We start from the raw sequence: 18,295 nt of genomic DNA on the forward strand, positions 1-18,295 counted from the left end.
ATTTTGAAGGTACTGAAAGGGTAATGTTTAGTCTAATCAGTAGAGTAAAAAGGAGAAATTTTAAATAAGAAAAGAGAGTGAAGTGATAATATCCCCATTGGAAATGAAAACCACTAATTTTTCCAAATATAATATAAAACGATGCACATGGGAGAAGTGTTAAAATATCCCCATTATGAGTTATTCAAATTAAAATAAAAAAACTTATATGAACAAATATGATAGAGACTTAAGACTTAATTTTTTCTATTTCTATAAACATAATAGAAACTTATACAATAAATTAAACCATTGTATTTTGTTTTTTTCAAAATTGTGTTGTACTCAAATTATCAAAAACTCAAAATATTTTTAAATTAAACACATCACCAATACATGTCAAATGAGTGTCTAGACATGTAGAGTTCATAGGATACCAAGTTTCCTAAATATATATGCAGGAACATCTTTGAAAAAAATGGAGACCAAAGGATAAAACATTTGGTCATTTCTTTGTGCCCCCAATTTTTGCTATTAAAAATACCTAATTACGCAGAGCACCAGAAGCCAGTAACTGGAATAAACAAGACATGATTGCAGTGCAAAGTGGTGAATTAGAAAACTGCCAACGGCATTTCGCATTGCAAATATACGACTGTACAACATATTAACATGATATGAACTTAAAAACTTCAATTCCCTGTACCACTGGATTCTATTTTGAAATAGCTCCTAACCTAAAAATGTAAGACATTGTATTTTGTACCCTCCCCAATCAAATTTTCTTATCCAAATCCAAAACCCTCATTTCCCTCGTGAATTGCAAGCAGTAACCTCTCTTCCAAATGTTGTTTAGATGGATACTCCGGCAAATCTAATTGATTGAAACTGCGTGAAGAAAATTCCGTTTTAGATTATTTCAAATCACACGACTACAATTATCCATCACAGATAATCACAACTGAAAGCAAAGGCGTATAAGGAATGTTGAAAAGGGGAAAGACATACCAAGTATGAGCAGAAGGCAAGTGACTAGAACTTCCATATGCTTTGTGTATCTGAAACTTCTGGGAGCCTGAAATTCCTTGAAGAGCGCTAAAGCCTTCCAAAGGCACCTGAAACATTAGTTGTAAAAATCAGAAGACAACATTAGTTGTAAAAATCAGAAGACCCCCATATTGCACATTGTTAATGTTTTTATGGCTTCAAGTTAGAAAAAATAACGTTTTCACATCATTACCATATCATAATAAAGAGTCCCTAAAAATATGTGAATCTTATGTTTTTCCATGGACAGAGAAACCTAGATCCAAGGTTGTAAAAATAAAAATCTTAAGGGGAGAAGTATGAATAATCTCATGCAATTAGAACCCTGATCTTAAGATCTTATCAAAAGTAAGAACATACATTTTATTATAAAATGATCAACTGATATATAATCTTTGAATTTTAAGAAATGCTGTAAATATTGATTTGAATATTTAAATTATTTTATATTCAATGGCAATTACTAAAAGAAAATAAACAAGCAGAAAGAGAACAGACAAGAAAAACAGTTTGGATATCTTTTATTTCAAATGATTCAATGAAGGCCACAAAAGCCAAATTTATCGGTTTCAGGAACAAAAATCCGTAAGAGCTTCTTCAGCAGTTCAGTCAGCTCTAGTAGAACACTAACAGACCAAAAAGAAAAGAGACACACTGATGCATCATCATCTTGCCAAAGAAAGAACCGATGATGATGTCCCCAACACATAATAGACAAGTCCGGTCAAGGTCAAGAGAGCTGAGAATAAATGGGAGAGATGACATAGAACAAGATCTAAAAGTCTGAGGAAAGGATTTTGAATGGTGGTGTTTGAGAAGGCTTAAAAATTCAATCACTTGCAGCAAAGAAAGGATCTAGGGAAAAAACAACAAAAAATGAGTTTGGCTTTCAAGTCACCCAAACCCACAAAAGGCCAGTTGCATCAAACAAATTAAAAACCACAGATTCCACGGCCCTACAAGTGTGATCAGCAATTTCACTCTGATCCTACTCATGATCCAGGAGAGAGGCTTACAAAATGTGTAAGACCTTAGAATTCTATGATATTCATCACAATTTGGATACACTACTACTTAGATCATTGTATGCATTCAGGAATAAAACTCGATCACACTGATCTCAGATCACTCCAATTTTAGATATCACAAACGAGACACACTCCTCCTGACTAAAATGCTACAGAAATAAATTGAATAGATGAACATGTGCAATTTCAAGTAGATGGTATAGATTGTGTTCACATGTAATATAACCGGAATAAGAGTATCCTATTAAAATTTAAAATATTCCTGGATAGTAATATACCTTTGATGTGCCTGTCACAAACTGCAATAGCCTAGCCTTGTCTTCTTTGCTTAAACCTTGAACAACCTCCCAAAACCATTGGATAACTGGCGATGCAGCACTATATCCAGAATATTCAGTGTTTGCTCTCAAGTCATCCACTGAAATAAAATAAAACAGAACAGTTAAATTTTCCCTTCCATGCAAATTATATAGATTGTAGGGAGAGCAATTGAAAATTAATCACATCGGTTAAAAGCTAATATAAAGGACTGAGTCTCACAATCAATATCAGGAAGTCCACTGATCAATAATTCCAACTCTTTGTCATTGAATATTGATATCAACTCCCTCGGAATCAATTCATTGAACCCTTCCAAGAAAGAATTTATTTGAGGTCGAATAGCTGTTGTCAACCGATGCTCAGCAACCAAATCAACATATTGATGTTTGTTCTCCTCGGTAACTTTGATATTCCGTCCACCGGGAATCAGCTCATAATCAGTCACCTAGATATGTTCATGATTAGACCACAACAATGGATAATCCAATATTCCCTTTCAGTTTTAAGAGCATGGTAAATACCTCTGTTCGTTCATATAAGATCAATTTTTCCTCATCCGCGTCAATGCTAAAAGTAAGATCCAGAACATCACTGATATCATTCTGCGATCATACCAGAAACACAGACAAACATTACAAATTGAACAATAAACCAAGTGTGATTAGAATACAAAGAGAGGGAGAGAAATTAAATAAATGCACTTGCCTCAAGCATCCATTTCAAATTTTTGAAATAATCAGGGTCAATGGCTTCAATATCATGATATGTGACTTTGACCCCAAGAATGTGCTTGTAAAATGACCGAGTAAAATGAACATCCAAGAGTTGGCCATCAAATAACGCTTTTCCAACCTGGATAAAGAAAAAATAGGGGTATCAAATATAATCATAGACGACTAAAAGAAAATATTCAAAAACAGTTGAATAGGGACCTACCACTCTACCAACAAATTTGAAATAAGATAAATGTTCTGTTTGGTAAACAGAGTTAGGGTTTGGCTGAAATGTTGATTCATTTCCCACTGTAGTAAAAAGCAGTGCTCCTTTATCAAAAATAACTCTGGACAACAGTTGATACCATTCCCTTGTAAGCCCACCTGCATCAATACCTTCCTCCCCTTGGAAGTGAACAGTCAACCTTCCCTTCAAATCTTGAGTTGATCTCATGCGAAGCTGGTTATAAGAATCTTCTAGAACATATGCCCTTCTCACTGATATTCTTAAGGGGCTATGGTGATGGTCATGCTGATGCTTAATTTTTGATCTGAAGTGGGCTCGTTTGTTATCAAAGTCAATAAATCTTGGAACCTTCAGCATGAGTGAGAAAGATTTCTCAAGCAAACCAGGGTTTTGCCTTATAAAAGCATTCAGTAGCTTCCTATGCTTCTCTGAGAACCGTACAAAAGCTGCATGTTTCTCATCTACTTTTAAATAAGTTCCAGCTGCTTTCTGGGGAGCAGATGTGCTAGCATACTCAATATCAGAAATAACAGGACTACTTGACTCATGACAAGCACCTAACTGAGCAGGATGCAATTTCTCACAGACAACAAAGAAGGATTCAATGTATGGTAAGATATTTTGAGAACCAGCTGGTAGTGGAGACATTACACCAGACGGTTTAGACACAAATGTACTAGAGGATGTCAAAGACTCGGATGCAACCTCTGAGTAGAATTCTATCTTACTTATGCAAGAACTCAGCTGATACCACAAAGGCTCTAATGCTAAATTGATTTCCCAAACCTCGGAAAGAGCAGCCGCACCTTTATCGTTCTCCTTCCCAGTCAGTACAGTGACAAGGGAACTCAAGGCTTGCAAAACTCTCAAAATTGAAGCTCCATCCGTAGAAGTAGTACTGAGCAGTGATTTCATTGCTTCACCAAAGACATGTAACTCATTCAATGCAGATGAAGTCAACTTTTGAATTGCTTCTGCCAGCTCAGAGACAAAAAGCTCACAATGAGTTGGAGCAATGGCCACTAATTTCCTCATTACCTCCGCAACAAGAGTGTATGCATTATCTGACAAACTGAAAGGAATGCACAAAATGTCAGATCAACAAACTTCTAGCTAGAAGCTCTGATTGGTGATTATTTCAAATGTGGCATTACATACAAAAATGCTAGGAAATGAACATATCAATAAAACTGACTAATTTAAAGTACTTTGATGCTCTAAGTCACGAGTTTTACCACCCCCACCCCTCTGCATAAAAACACACAAGCTCCTAGGCATGCTGAATAGATACACAAAAAGTAGATATGTTGACAACAAGCATAGGCCCAACACATACCCTTCTTGTGCAAGCAGGGAGCACAGGAGCCGGAGTTCTGTTTTTCGAAGATTACTCAACACCCCATGTGAATCACATTCAACGTTATTACCAGAGGATTTTGGTTTGGAGGAACCCTCAACATTAGTAGATGCATCATCCCCAGATGGCATAATATTAGAATCTGCATTCACATCTGCCACCATAGCAGAAATTTGGGGACCTGATGACAGGTTAGTAGATATCAGGGATTTGTGGGATGACTTGTTTCCAGCACTATCTATGATAACATCCAGTAAATTTAGCAGCTGAAGAGACACCAGAGATACAAGATAAATATGTCAGCACTGACTAAAACTCAGATGGCAAATGAAATTAAATGACAAAGTTGCCAATAAAACCAAAGCATCACCTGCTCAAGATGCGCTATGCTACGCAAATAAAGTGGTTGGTTCAAGAGGCCCAAAAGCATTGCAATGGAGATGTACCCTTCATTAGTTTCACTTATATTTTCTTCACCTTCAACAACTATCACAGTTTTGCCACGTGTGTCATCTGGTTCTTTTATTGCAGGATGAGGTAGTCTGAACTGGAGCAAAATTTTAGCCACGTACAGATGATTGCGAGCAAGATAAGTGAGAGTTTCAAGTATTCTACGAGACAGCAATGGGGGGACTCCTATGTAATTAAATAAAAAGAAATGTATTAATAAGACATTTCAAAAAAAATGGGGGGACTCCTATGTAATTAAATTCATTGCCAAAAAATTAAACATAATTTGTACGTAAAAATAAGAAAATAAGACATTTCAAAAAAAAGCTCATAAAATAAGAAAATGAAAGACATTTCAGAAAAACCATTATTGGGAAGATTCAAAACCATAAACACCAACGACAAATTGTATTTATGTTGCATAATCAAGACAAATCACGACACATCAATAACATTAATCAAGTATTCTTACCATCAAAAGACTGTGGACGTGAATACATTACATTTCTCTGACAACCATATAATCTATATGGTGGTTCAAGTTTACTAAAATAACTGACAGGCCTTTTCACATCAAGCATTAGTAAGTCCATCAGAATTTTCACTAGAGAGGTTCTTGTTTCACTATGAGCACAGAGATTTAAAAGAAGTCTCTGGAGTTGGCCCTTGTAGAGTGGCTGCAAAAAATTAAACAACAAATTATAGAGAATAAAGAATGACTCTTGTTGAAAGACTTCTTCCAATAAAATAAAAACCTGGACTACGCGAAATAACCGAATCATAGCATGCAAAGCTTCTGTATCAACAAGAGGTGCTCCATCAGCTTCAACAAGAACCTTAGCTCCACCAGACCAGCGAGAAGAAATGGTCCCCCCTGCTGCATCCAGACCAGAACCAATACCTTCTCGTCTTGAAGTATCCCCTCTACGATTTCTCGGATACATACCAAACACAGTACGACTGTAACGATGAGCAAACCTCTCCCGCAACATATTTGCCTCAGCAACAAGAGCAGGTGTAAGATTGGCAAGGATAGTATCTGGTGATGTTAACAGAACCTGAAAAGGGGGAGGGAATTTAAAATCACTTACTGACAATCTCACTTTTATATAACAGTGAACATACAAACTTGCCTCTTCTCGTAAGTCTGATGGAAAGGTTGCAATTATTGAGACTGTATCCATTTCCACAGGTTGCCCTTCCAGCTCCTGAGACTGATGCAATCTCTGGGCTTGCTGCTGAGCTAGAACTTCTGCTCGAATATCAGCTGGAAGAGCTGCAAGGAACTCTGGGTCAATATCCCCAGAGTTTTGAGACTCGACATTTGATGGCTCAGCCGCTTGACCCTGCTGAGCTGAAAGAACTTCGGCACGCAGCTCCTCGGGAAGAGCATCAAGAAAAGCAGGATCAATAGCTCCTGATCCTGCATCACTGTTCACCGGCTGCTCTGCTGCTGGACCATCTTGATCTGCATCACGGCTTGAATTTTCAGAAACTTCAGTAACACTGTGAAGGGATGCATCTCTTCCAACCACAGGAGAAAATTGAGTCAAAGGTGTATTTGCTCTTCTTGTGCGTGCAGCCTGTGAATCACCTGCTATCCTATCCGCAGAAACCTGCCTTTCACCGCCATCATCATGGCCATCAGCACTTCCAATCTCAACATCTAAGCTCCTAAGACTTTCACCAAAAGTTGCTCCACTACCACTACTCTCCTGGCTGACAGCTTCAACATCTCTCACAGCCCCATCATTATGTTCAAATTGCATCTCAACTGCCTGAGATTGCGTGCTTAAAACATTTGCTTGTGAAGGACCAGTCCTTGTTGGTCTGGCATCCACGTTACTATTATCAATGACAGAAGGAGTTATTGTACTGACTTCCAGAATAGGATTACTTTCAACTGGCACATCTGGCCTAGCACCTCCTGCATCTTGTGCCTGGGTGGTTAGAACTTCACCATGAGAGCCTGTTTCTGCTATGTTCTGATTGGATGACTTATCAGTGGTCGGTCGTCTCAATTGTGTGACAAGCAACTCCTCAAGCCCTTGTGGTACAACAACAGTGCTTGTCCCACCACTTTGCTGGTAATTATCAGTCCACAAGTGCAAACGTTGTCCATGACGTCCACTTCTCAGAGATCGGAATACATTATCCAAACTCACAGAGTTGTTCTCCAATGAACTATCTGAAATATTTAAACAAGATACCAAAAAGCCCAAATGTCATTAAAAAAATCAAGTCTTTAAGAAACAACTGATAAGTTAAGAAAAAACCGCTGTTGAAATAGAATATAAATAACAAGAATATTCAGAGGAACTAACCTGATTGCCCTGTAGGTGGAGGGAATGAAGAAGGTTCAAGCAAGAGTGGATGACGAGAAGGCACAGTGGTATCACCAGTTCTGCCCAAAAGACTATAAATAGATGTTGTCCGTCCTGGACGTCTAGACCCAAAAACTTCAAGTGGCATCACATGAAAAGCCTCATTTGCAAAACTATTATCTCTGCCAAATACCTCAATATGGTCAAAAACATTAATCCCATTAATTCCCTCCTCAAGTCGTAGTATAACACCATCTTCATCCTCCTCATCATCCTCGTCCTCTTCCTCCATCACTTCATCATCAAAATCTTCATCATCAATCTCATGTTCATCTTGATCTGTGTCAGGATGTGGCAAATGATGGACTTCTTCCAAATCATTATGTTCCTCATCATCTTCCTCATCTTCATCTACATCCTCACCTTCATCACCAGACATATCATCATCATCTTCATCAAGATTTTCTTGGCCACGAGGTTGAATTTCAAACTGTAAACCCACATTTTCCATTCCATTTTCAAGATCTCTTGCATCCTCAGAATTTTCATGCATGTAATCATCCTCATTAGCAGGAGCAAAACTCCCATCAAGATCTTGATCATGTTCCATATCATCAGTAACAGCTTCAGACCCACCACCATAGGAGCGAACTGCATAAGACCCCACATGGTCAACTTGAAGGGAATCAGGATTGGCTTGTGAGGTCATTTCCATGGACTGAGAGATCTCACCAATATTATTTGTTCTTCCAGGTTGACTTAGAACCGAAGGTTTTGCTGAAATATCACCCTTCAATGTACTAGAGTCAACTGAATGGACATGCTCCTTGGTTACCAATTCAAGAGCTTTAACAATACCAGTAGCAACTTCAGCTGAATCAGGATGGTCAAGGTCCAAAACTTGTAGAGTACAAGTGAATGATTTAACCAAACCAGCATCTATAAAAGTAGTGGTGGCCTCAGCTGAGATAGATGAACCAACAGGTGTACGAGCAGCCAAAACATCATTTACTAGATCAACAAAAACATGAATTTCATTGCTTGGACTCTTAATACCATGACATAAACCAACAAATTCATTGATGATATAACCAATCTCACTAAAAACCCTTTTCCTTGCCTCTGTAGACCGAACACAAGCAGCCACCAAAAACTGGTTGGCCCTGGTTGCTAGTTTCTGCCTCCAATCTCCATCAACTTTCTTGTCCTTCTTTGAGATTCGAGAATATGGAAGAAAATTATGAAGAATATGACCGAATATCCCACCCATGCTTAAACCTGCAGGACTCTTTTGATAAGAACCCCTAATGCTGCTCACTTCAGCATCTCGTCGAAGTAGAACATGAACAGATGATGAATACATCAATAATATCTCAGAAAGAAGCCTTAGAATGAAGACAATCTTTGCAAGTGATGCAGAAGCTTCCTGACTATCAGTTTCATTGTCTTCAGACCCGGTGGCAACTGCTTTTCCTTTTCCTTTAGCCAAGGAGACATCAATTTCCATATCAGTTGATGCTGCAGTTCCAGGAAGAGCATTTGAAGCAATCTCATCCTTCAACGGGGGAACAAAAGTGCAAATAGATTCAAGAAGAAGTTCTATTACATTAATAAAGCTTTGAGTAGGCTTTTTATGACCTTTGGCACTCTTGGTATTTGAATCATGAATTTTACCATTGCCAGAAGGTGAAGTGTTTGTATTTCCCAAACTAACCTTCCCATCACTGTTCTGTACTTTATCTTTCTCCTTAGTTTTGTCTTTATCCCTATCTTTCAACAAGACAATGTATGGCCTCTCACCTACCATTTCAACTTGGCACACAGATTGAGCAGCTAGCATAAAAGTTGCTGGATCCCGAGAAATCACAGCAGCTAAATTTGAAAGGAAATTATGAGGATTGACCCTTCCACCATTTGGATGCCGGTTGGATGCAACTATAAGACTATGTTTTATCTCAGATTCCATTGCTTGTTGGAGTGTTTGTGGATCTGCAAGAACATTACGAACGATACTGGCAGCAACATTATCAAACCCAGGGAAGAGGCTGCGGGTTGGCAAAGAAAGAAGTAGACTTAGACCACCAGCATCCAAGAAGGTAAGAGCTACAGAATAATTCCTAGTAACATTCGAACACAGTAACAGAACAGCATGCATTGTATCGGATGGAAGCTGATTCTTCATGCAACTACAAGCAATCTCAACTAATCTCTTCTGTTCATGAATATCTGCATACTTCATACAGAGTCCAAATGCAGAATGCAACCTGTTTTGCCTGTCTTCATCAATGGTAATTGATACCTGCTGGCTATTTACAGGTTCCCTCTTCAGCTGCTCAGTAATTTCAGAATTCAATTTTTGATCCACTTGCAACAACCTGTCCAGTGCAAGGAAAGCAGCAGTGACCCATTTTGGTACCTGCTGCTTCTCCCTGCTATCTAGACTAGAATCCCACTGGAACAGTAGATCAGAGGCAACTTTGATCAAACCACTCTTAGATGCAGCTTCCCTAGCTACAGAATCTTCATTAAGCATTAAAGCAAGAACATGAAAAAGGGGAGCCAGCATAGCATAATTTCCATTGCTAGAAACCAAACCACATTCTTTGATCCGTTCCACAATAAAAGAGACCACATTAGTTCTATGTTGACCGTCATCCTGAGAGCATATCATCACAAGCAAGTCCCGGACTGGAAAAGCAAGTGGTTCCTTTGACAAAAGTTTTGTGCAAGTAGATAGCAACTCATCAATAGGGGGAAGTTGGACCATCTCTTCCTCAAGATGTTGGGTATTGTCATTAGCAGCTGCATCCTTTGCATCTGATTCAGAGTTTCCAAGGGACATGGCAAGTGCGCGGGCAAGTTCATCATCTTCTTGTGTCTCCTCTGGGTGAGAGAACAACCACTCCATTGCCAACTCCACACTATTTGACCCAACTTGCCTCAAAGCTTCTTCTGCTCTAGACCTGGAAAAACCCATCTCTACAATGGTTGAAATAGTTGTTTCATTAGGAGGTGGCCCAGTCATGCGAGCACCACCATTACCATTCACATTCTTAATTTCAATGCCTGTGTACACATGCTTAATTATAGAAATAACTGTAGAGATAAATTCGAAACTACAGTCAACAAACTGGGGATGAGACCAAACAGGAAGCACAGTCTTCATTACTCTGGATTGAAGGACCTTCACAAAAGTCTCAGCATCCCTTGGGAAAGGTGTATCCCCATTAGTGAGGGGCTGTGCAAGCAAATGCTTTGTGAATGATGACAATATAAAAGAAGAAGTCACTAGATGGTCCATCAATTTCCCATAACTAGCTAAAGAGCCATAAATCCAACACCTATCTGAATCTTCCTTGTCATCTTGCTTTGCATTTGCATCATCAGTATCCATGGGTGAAGCAGGGGTCCGATTAACTGTAAAGAGCAGCTGACTGGTAGCTTCAAAGGTAGTTAATACAATTTCAATAACACCACGTCCATACAAGCAATTCAGCACAATAGGGTTGCATGAATCTAGCCTCTCCATTAGAATGTTATCCATAAAGTCAATCACCTTCCCAAAGTATCGACATTTTGTTGAAATGGATTCTTCTGTTCCAGAAAGATTTACACAACGACCACCATAATTCATGTGATCAAAAGCAATGGATGCAAAAGTAGAAGCCACAGATTTTGAAGCAGGACTAACATTCACAACATCATCACGTCGACGTGAAGGTAACAACATTACTTTTCCTAACTCTTGGAATAAATGGGTAATGTGAAATGAAAGCGATCTGACCATGTCACAACAAGAGGTATAATATGGTCTCTGCTTGTCAGATTCCTTCTTATTAGCAGTCCCAGAAGTATCATCTGACCCAGAATGCTGGACCTGACTACTAGAACTTGACAGCATGTTAGAAGGCCCAACTGACATTGATCTATGTTGAGAACCAGGGAAACGGCCCAAATCTCGATACAGATTTATAAGGTTAAAAAACTGAGATTCAATGCTCCATCCTGGTGTTCTCCTTCTTAATAATGGATCAAGAAACTGCCTGAAAGAATTGAATCTTTGCTCTTCAGTTTCACTTGCATCCCCTTCTGCCTGTTGTGAATTAGAAGAACAAATACCATCTTCATCACTCTCAGGCTTTCTATTTTCAAGTAAAGCAATTTGCCAAAGAACTTCACGATGTACAAGCCCGATGTCTTCAAGAACATCCTTACTCCCATTTCCAAATTCCGTAAGCAATGCAGTCAACCAACGATTGTCTTTCGATGTAGCGAGAAATAGAAGGAACTCAACCAGGAAAAGTGAAGAAAAGAAGCCACCATCAGACTTCATCCTGGGATCCAGCAATAAAGGTTCAGATGCTGCACGGAATCCCGCTAAAGCTTTCTTCAAGTGCTCCCTAAGGGAAGAACAGAAGGCCCGTGCCAGAGGAATGGAATGTTGTTGAGCAAACCCTTTAAATACCATGGTGCTATGTAAAGCAATAGACATGCCATCTGAGGATTGTGCAATGGTGGGACGTAACAACAACTTCAATAAAGCTTCAATTCCTGATTTTTCCACAAACAACCTGCATGTCTCAGCATTTTCTATAGTCCTATGAACCAATACCATCAAATGAAACACAGATAGCTGAATAAACTGCTCATCACTTATCCCTTCTACAGCTGAATTTGATGTACCTACAATGCAGCAGTGCCCTTCATTTTCTTTGTTTTTAGAATCTGTTTCCATTGCAGTGCTCTCAGCTTTCCCAGAAAATCCTGTATTATTTCCATCCCCAGAGGATCCAATCTTATGGATGATTTCAATGATAATATCAACACCAGTGCTTCTGAGTGAAGATACATGACGTAGAAGTTCCTCCACAGCATTTGCCAAAGGAACAATAGCCTCATTCATGGCTAAAACATACTTCTTGCTAGTGAAAATGTCAACAAGGAACCGTAGTGATGAAGATTCTCTAACGGCCTCTAACCCTTTGGCATTAAGACAAATAGCCCCAATACCATTTGGAATGCATGTCAAAGCCTTTGATGAAGGAAGTATGTCAGATCCAACTGACAATAAAAACGCATCAGGAAGACCCATTTCATGCAGAGCAGAAAAACATGTAGGATCTTTGTGGATTATTTCACTCATAACAGTAACAGCTGAATAATAAATGTCACCTCCAAACTTATCTACATTCTGAAAAATCAAGCTGAGAGTTGTAGGTAATGAACTGTCATGAGAATGTTGAGATCTGGTAGAGTTCGCAGGGGCATATGTTGCACAACCAAGCGCCTTAAGGGATACCTTTATAAGCCTCTTCTGGGACTGCAATTGATCAGTATTCTGTCTCAAGCTTTCACCAGTAAGCATCGTGCTATCAGTTTCTCCAACTAAACCAATGACTCTGTGTACCTCTTTCTGTAATCTCTGAGCCAAAAGTTCAATGCCCCCCAATTCTCTAAACAATGATACAGATGAGCTGCTATAATCCATAAGCTTCTGAAGAGTTTTCACAGCAAAACAGACTAGATGAATATGTGTAGGATCAAAATCCTCCAGCAATGGCAAGAAAGTAGGCACCATACCAGAACCTCTGATATTATTTGCAGAGGTCGATGTTGAAACCACATGGAGCAGATAGAACTGAAGAAGTGCTTCAACAAAGGCAAGAGATGATGGATCATTGGAACTCTTCAACGACAAAATAGCCCTTTGGAGTACATTCAGGAGTATCATGCGGTTCCCACCAGCAAAAGTTAAAGTAGATCCACTGAGTATCCGTGCTCGATTATGTGATGATGTACATGCTGCTAATTGAGCTCCTAAAGCAAGCATTGCAAGTGTTCTAATCGATCCAGATACAACTTCCTCTGATCGGACAATTCTAATCAATTCATTTGTATATTCTGGTTCATTAGCAAAAAAGGAGACAAGTTCATCCTGGGCATCACCTGACTGCACAAGAACAATGAAAGCAAGTAGGCAAATCCTGCTGTAAAGCCTGCATATTCTAGGAGACCGGAAGGCCCGAGCATATCTGATTCTAGTGAGCAAGGAAAACCTAAGCTCAGAAGGAATGCTATATTGCTCAATGCACTGCTTCATCAATGACAGATCATCTTCTTTGCGCAGATGCAAATCTGGCATGTGTATAACTGTTGTGCCAGGGGAAACTGCCTCTGCATTTTGTTCCTTGCTCTGGGCACTGGAACCATGCAATTCAAAATAAAGGGTAGTACCTATGCGGTAATTTGATTGGTCATGACCAATCTTTTCAACATCAGAAGGAAATAAGCTCAGTGCTTCATCTTGGGCATCCTCATTTGCCATAACACATGCGTACAATCCCAGACCCTCCTCCTTGCTTCCCCAGCCCTGAGCTAGAGACAAAAGATAGCTGTTAACCGAACCACTGCAAATCATCTTTGTACTTCCATGAAGCTTAGAGGGATTAATTTTTACAAGAGCAGAAAGAGTTTCCAATGCAGCAATAAGAATCTCAGGATCTGTCGATGCAAGTAAAAGCTTGAAATGCTGAAGAGGAAGAGGTAAAGATGAAATATCAGAAATAAAAGTTTAAAATATAAAAAAACAAAACCACTTGACTAAACAGGGGAAGGAATTAAGGAAAATATAATAAATTAAGACCAGCCATAGATAATACACAATTGACCAACTAACCTCTAATCCATCAAAGGAACTCTTGTTTGCACAGTTCTCTAAAATTATTTGCAAGACTCGTAATATTTGCAGAATTGCATGTTTTGGTAATGGGCTGTCATCTTCTAGATTGTCTAACAAAGTCAAATCATTTCTACATGACAAATAAGTCTTGAAGTATGTATCAAAATGAAGCAACAATGGTCTCCAGTGATGAAAATTCCCCTGATGCAAAAAGGAAGGCTTAAGCCCCGGGAAAATAAAATTAATTACTCAATGCAACAAACTATCAGACTAAAATGGCAATACCTTATTGTACTCCCAGCGAAAGCCAGAAAGCGGTATGGCAATATCTTGTAATGGACATTTGATAATCTTCTCAATGAACCCTTTGATCTTAGGAGGCTGAAACCAATCAATCACCAAAATAAAATGACATAACATGGACGTTGGGGAAGGAAATGAATGATCATGTGTAAAAATATAAAAACATGATAAATACAAAGGAATAAATGCAGTTGAAGCAAGTACGCAAACATATTCAACTCCATAAATTTGTCTGCAACAATCAGTGTTGACTGAGGAATAACAGTATTACTCAACTGTTTAGAAAAAGGAAATTGACACCAAATAACATTAAGGAATGAATAAAAATGGAGCAGCAACAATTTAAATGAAGAGCCCTGGTAATTGTCACTGTAAACAAGGCATACACAAAGAAGTACCGAAACCTAAAGCTGTTCAAAAGCCAGAAACTGCTATTTTTTCTTTATGGGTAACAGGGTATATTCACACTTCTGTATTCTGTATACTGGAAATTAAACTCATGTAACCTACCACAACCTAAGATTACAGTACACAACACGAAATTAGTGCATTAGAATATCTACATTAGTGAGAAAATAAGAGAAAGTACATGAAAATATGAGAAACAGAGAAAATTGGAGAGAAGAATAAACTGGGGAGAACTCTCTCAAATTTGTAACATTCTGAAAGAACATGTTGATGGGCTCTCTTGGTGATAACTGTCTAACTACCTAAGTCCATTAGTGCTCTAACAGAAACTATGAATACAAAACCATATTATGCTTCAGTGCTAAAATGAAGAGAATGCAACAAAATATAAGCTAAAAAATAGAGTAAACAAACTAGAGTTCTCTCAATTCTGAATAAACTCCATCATCCATAATAAGTCCCTACACTATAACTGTCTAACTAACTCTAAGGAAGTTAAGAGGGGACAGAAGCTATAACCTCTAGTAGTCTCGACTACCTGAAATGCAAATAAACTACACTAAACATAGAATGGGCAGTAAATAAGGATAAAATATCAATTCTACTACATGCGTAGTGCCTGAAATGCAAATAAACTAGGCTAAACATAGAATGAGTAGTAAATAATGATAAAATTTCAACTACTTGCAAGTAATATAGAGTAGAATTGCCGCTTATCATTCAGATTTTAATATTCAGTGTTTAATGGACACAACAACAAAAATGTATCCAGTAGGCCTGAGATCTATCAATACTTAGAAAGAACAGATGATCACATGCGGATTATTAAATCAGCTATAGTAAATGACTGGTGAAATCAGCAACTAGGGTAAACCTAACAGTTTAATATACTCAAATTTTGAGATAACAAACTAATAAATATTCCATTATCTTAACTATATATTATTTAGTCCAGTGATGAATACAACAACTTATAAATTTAAAACAAAGAAACTAATTATGCTTCGTTTGTCAATATTTTACATAATATTTTACATAAACTTGTAGCAAAGGCATCATACATACTGTATATTATAATGGGAGAAAGTACCCGTTAAAATGATTTCAAAAAATCAAATAAACACCCAAAATCAAAACAAGTTCAAAACTGAGTTGCTTATTCTAACTTTTCAAGTTTGTGGTAAATAGTTGAGACAAATCCAAATTCAGTCAATATAAGACTGAACTGAAATAACTCAGGTTGCCTTTCAAACCCAGTAAACAAAAAAATATAAACTACAGAAACAGTAATGCAGCAATGAATGAACTTCGCATAAATGATTATTGATTTAATATTATGTAGCACTATTTCTCCTAGCTATATACCAATTTGAAGAAAAAATAAACTCAGTAATATGCTTTGCTAATTAAATTAAACAAGTCACTTCTAGTGACAGACCCAGTTTTCTTAGCTAGAATAAAAGCTTATCAGGGTTATCTAAAATTAAGATTGGATCTTGTGGTTGAAGCAAAGAAAAGATCATTTCTTCCTCTAAGAGTTGAGACAATTAAAAAAAAATCAATCACAAATACAAGCAATAGAAAATTTCAATTACAAATACAAGCAATAGAAAATTTCAATTAACAAAAACAGGTACAATGCATATACCAGGTTATCTCAATTATTAAATATCATAAACAAAATGTGTTTCTCTAATTTCCCTTCTACATAAAAACATACAAAAAAAAACTTTCTTCACAAAACAATCCTCATAATAACAAACACAAAAAAAAAAAACTTTTGGTTATCACTATCAGATAAATGAAGTCAGAAAGACAAAATCCACCTAAACCTAAAACACAAACTTCTATCCTTGAAAATGCAAAAAAAAATAGTAAAAAAAAAAACTAAATTTTTTTTTCCATCACATTATATATCACTGTCAAGCAATAAGAATCCTAACTATGGGTTTCCTCCCCCTTAAACCCTATTAATAAACCGGCCGCATTAGAGAGAGAACAAACAAGAGATACACTCACAGGCTCAGTGTCCAACTTAACAGAAGGACCAATTGCACCCTCGTTGGACAGAAGCTGACGCAGCCTCGAAGGCCAACTCGATCTTAGGGTTGTCATCTCACCTCAACAGTACACTGAAACACCACCTGAAATCAAACCAAAAGCAAAACCAAATCACAATCCTCCTAATGGAACCGATCAAATTAAAAGTTTGAAAAACAGATTAGGTATATAGCAATCCGCGATTGCACCAAAGCTATCAGCTGGTACCAAATCAGCAATTGGCGTGAAAAACCAGATCAAGTTGGTATCCCTAAACAAAGAGTGAGTCAGAGAGAGTGATAAGGTACCAGAGAGATGAGAGAGAAAGGAGAGAGACGCAAACACATCCGAAGAAGTACTGCGATATAAGAAGAGAAAGGAAGCGATAAGAAGAGAAGCGCGAAACCCCAATCAGAGGGAGAGAGAGAAAGAAAGGGATTAGGATCGTTGCTTTGTGTCTGAGCAGTGAGAAGAAATTTTGATTTACTTTCAACACAATTTTTGCTGCCCTCTGAGGGGGCGAGAGAGCATTTTATAGACTGATGACTGAGGCTGGTTCAGTCCTTCATTTCCTTGCTTACACTATGGGTCTTCTAAACGTACCTTTTATTTCCCTTTCTGCCCTTAGGTTTATTGCTTTGTTTCTCTTCTTTGCTTTGTTTCTTTAGTCTTGTTGACTTTTTTTTGCCTTTGAACCATCACATTTTATATATAAAAAATAAATGTTATTCAAAAACATTTTTATTTAATTTTTTTTACTTTAGTTGATGTCACACCAAACAAAAAAAATCAGTATCATTCTAATATTTTTGTCTTTGGAAAAGAAAAATGAACATATTAGATTGATGGTAGGAAAATATTTTTTTGTCTGATGATATAAATTGTTTGCTGGTTTAATAACACATATATAAATATAATGAGGATATAAATATTAAAGATATTATATATTTTTTATTTCTTTTATTGTTCAAATTTGTTCAATTTGTTACTAAATTATAAAAAATCATATATTTTATTTCATTTTATTTCTCTAATGTTAGATTGAAAAATCATATAGTTGATAAGTAATACTTTTAGTTTTTTTTAAATAATTTAATGCTTTATATAGAAAAATGGCCAAATCAAATTACTTGATATAAAATTTGACAGGGTTATTTTTAATAAAAAAATATTTCCTTTAGATTTAATGGTATGTCTCATAAATTTTAACTGTTAGATTTTTTAAAACTAAATGACAATGATAACAAGTAACTTTGAGATTTCTCTGACACATATACACACTTACATGTAAGTAAAATGAAAATGAATACATTATTATTGTAAAAAATGAAAACTTTAAATCTATGACATACAGCAATATTATAGATTATCAAAATTATAAATTAAGTAGTGGTCATTT

The 18,295-nt window shown here is 37.2% G+C and overlaps 1 protein-coding gene across 2 annotated transcripts; it reads right to left on the reverse strand.

Moving 5' to 3' along the window:
* Positions 1-589: 589 nt before the first annotated feature.
* Positions 590-17,504, reverse strand: LOC137825634 (E3 ubiquitin-protein ligase UPL1). Of its 2 annotated transcripts, none has more exons than XM_068631354.1 (17): positions 17,205-17,504; positions 16,876-17,000; positions 14,431-14,526; positions 14,143-14,346; positions 7,467-13,995; positions 6,276-7,330; positions 5,898-6,200; positions 5,615-5,819; positions 5,063-5,328; positions 4,672-4,958; positions 3,312-4,407; positions 3,081-3,227; positions 2,897-2,977; positions 2,595-2,820; positions 2,333-2,472; positions 988-1,094; positions 590-867 (listed from the first exon to the last, which is right to left on the reverse strand). In XM_068631354.1, exons 2-17 carry the CDS (start codon positions 16,969-16,971, stop codon positions 765-767), a joined length of 10,941 nt encoding a protein of 3,646 aa, XP_068487455.1. In that variant the 5' UTR covers positions 16,972-17,000; positions 17,205-17,504; the 3' UTR covers positions 590-764. The 2 variants fall into 2 exon arrangements, with proteins under 2 accessions (XP_068487455.1, XP_068487456.1); XM_068631355.1 differs by having other exon boundaries at positions 17,125-17,406.
* Positions 17,505-18,295: the final 791 nt, after the last annotated feature.

The sequence above is a fragment of the Phaseolus vulgaris genome, chromosome 8, assembly GCF_051622355.1.
Source record: "Phaseolus vulgaris cultivar YP4 chromosome 8, ASM5162235v1, whole genome shotgun sequence".
Lineage (NCBI taxonomy): Eukaryota > Viridiplantae > Streptophyta > Magnoliopsida > Fabales > Fabaceae > Phaseolus > Phaseolus vulgaris.

Coding starts and splice junctions, on each gene's coding strand:
- LOC137825634 (XM_068631354.1), bottom strand. CDS start 16,971: ATGACAACCCTAAGATCGAGTTGGCCTTCGAGGCTGCGTCAGCTTCTG. Junction 7,331..7,466: donor TCCACCTACAGGGCAATCAG/GTTAGTTCCTCT, acceptor TAAATATTTCAG/ATAGTTCATTGGAGAACAAC. Junction 2,978..3,080: donor ATTTGAAATGGATGCTTGAG/GCAAGTGCATTT, acceptor GTATGATCGCAG/AATGATATCAGTGATGTTCT.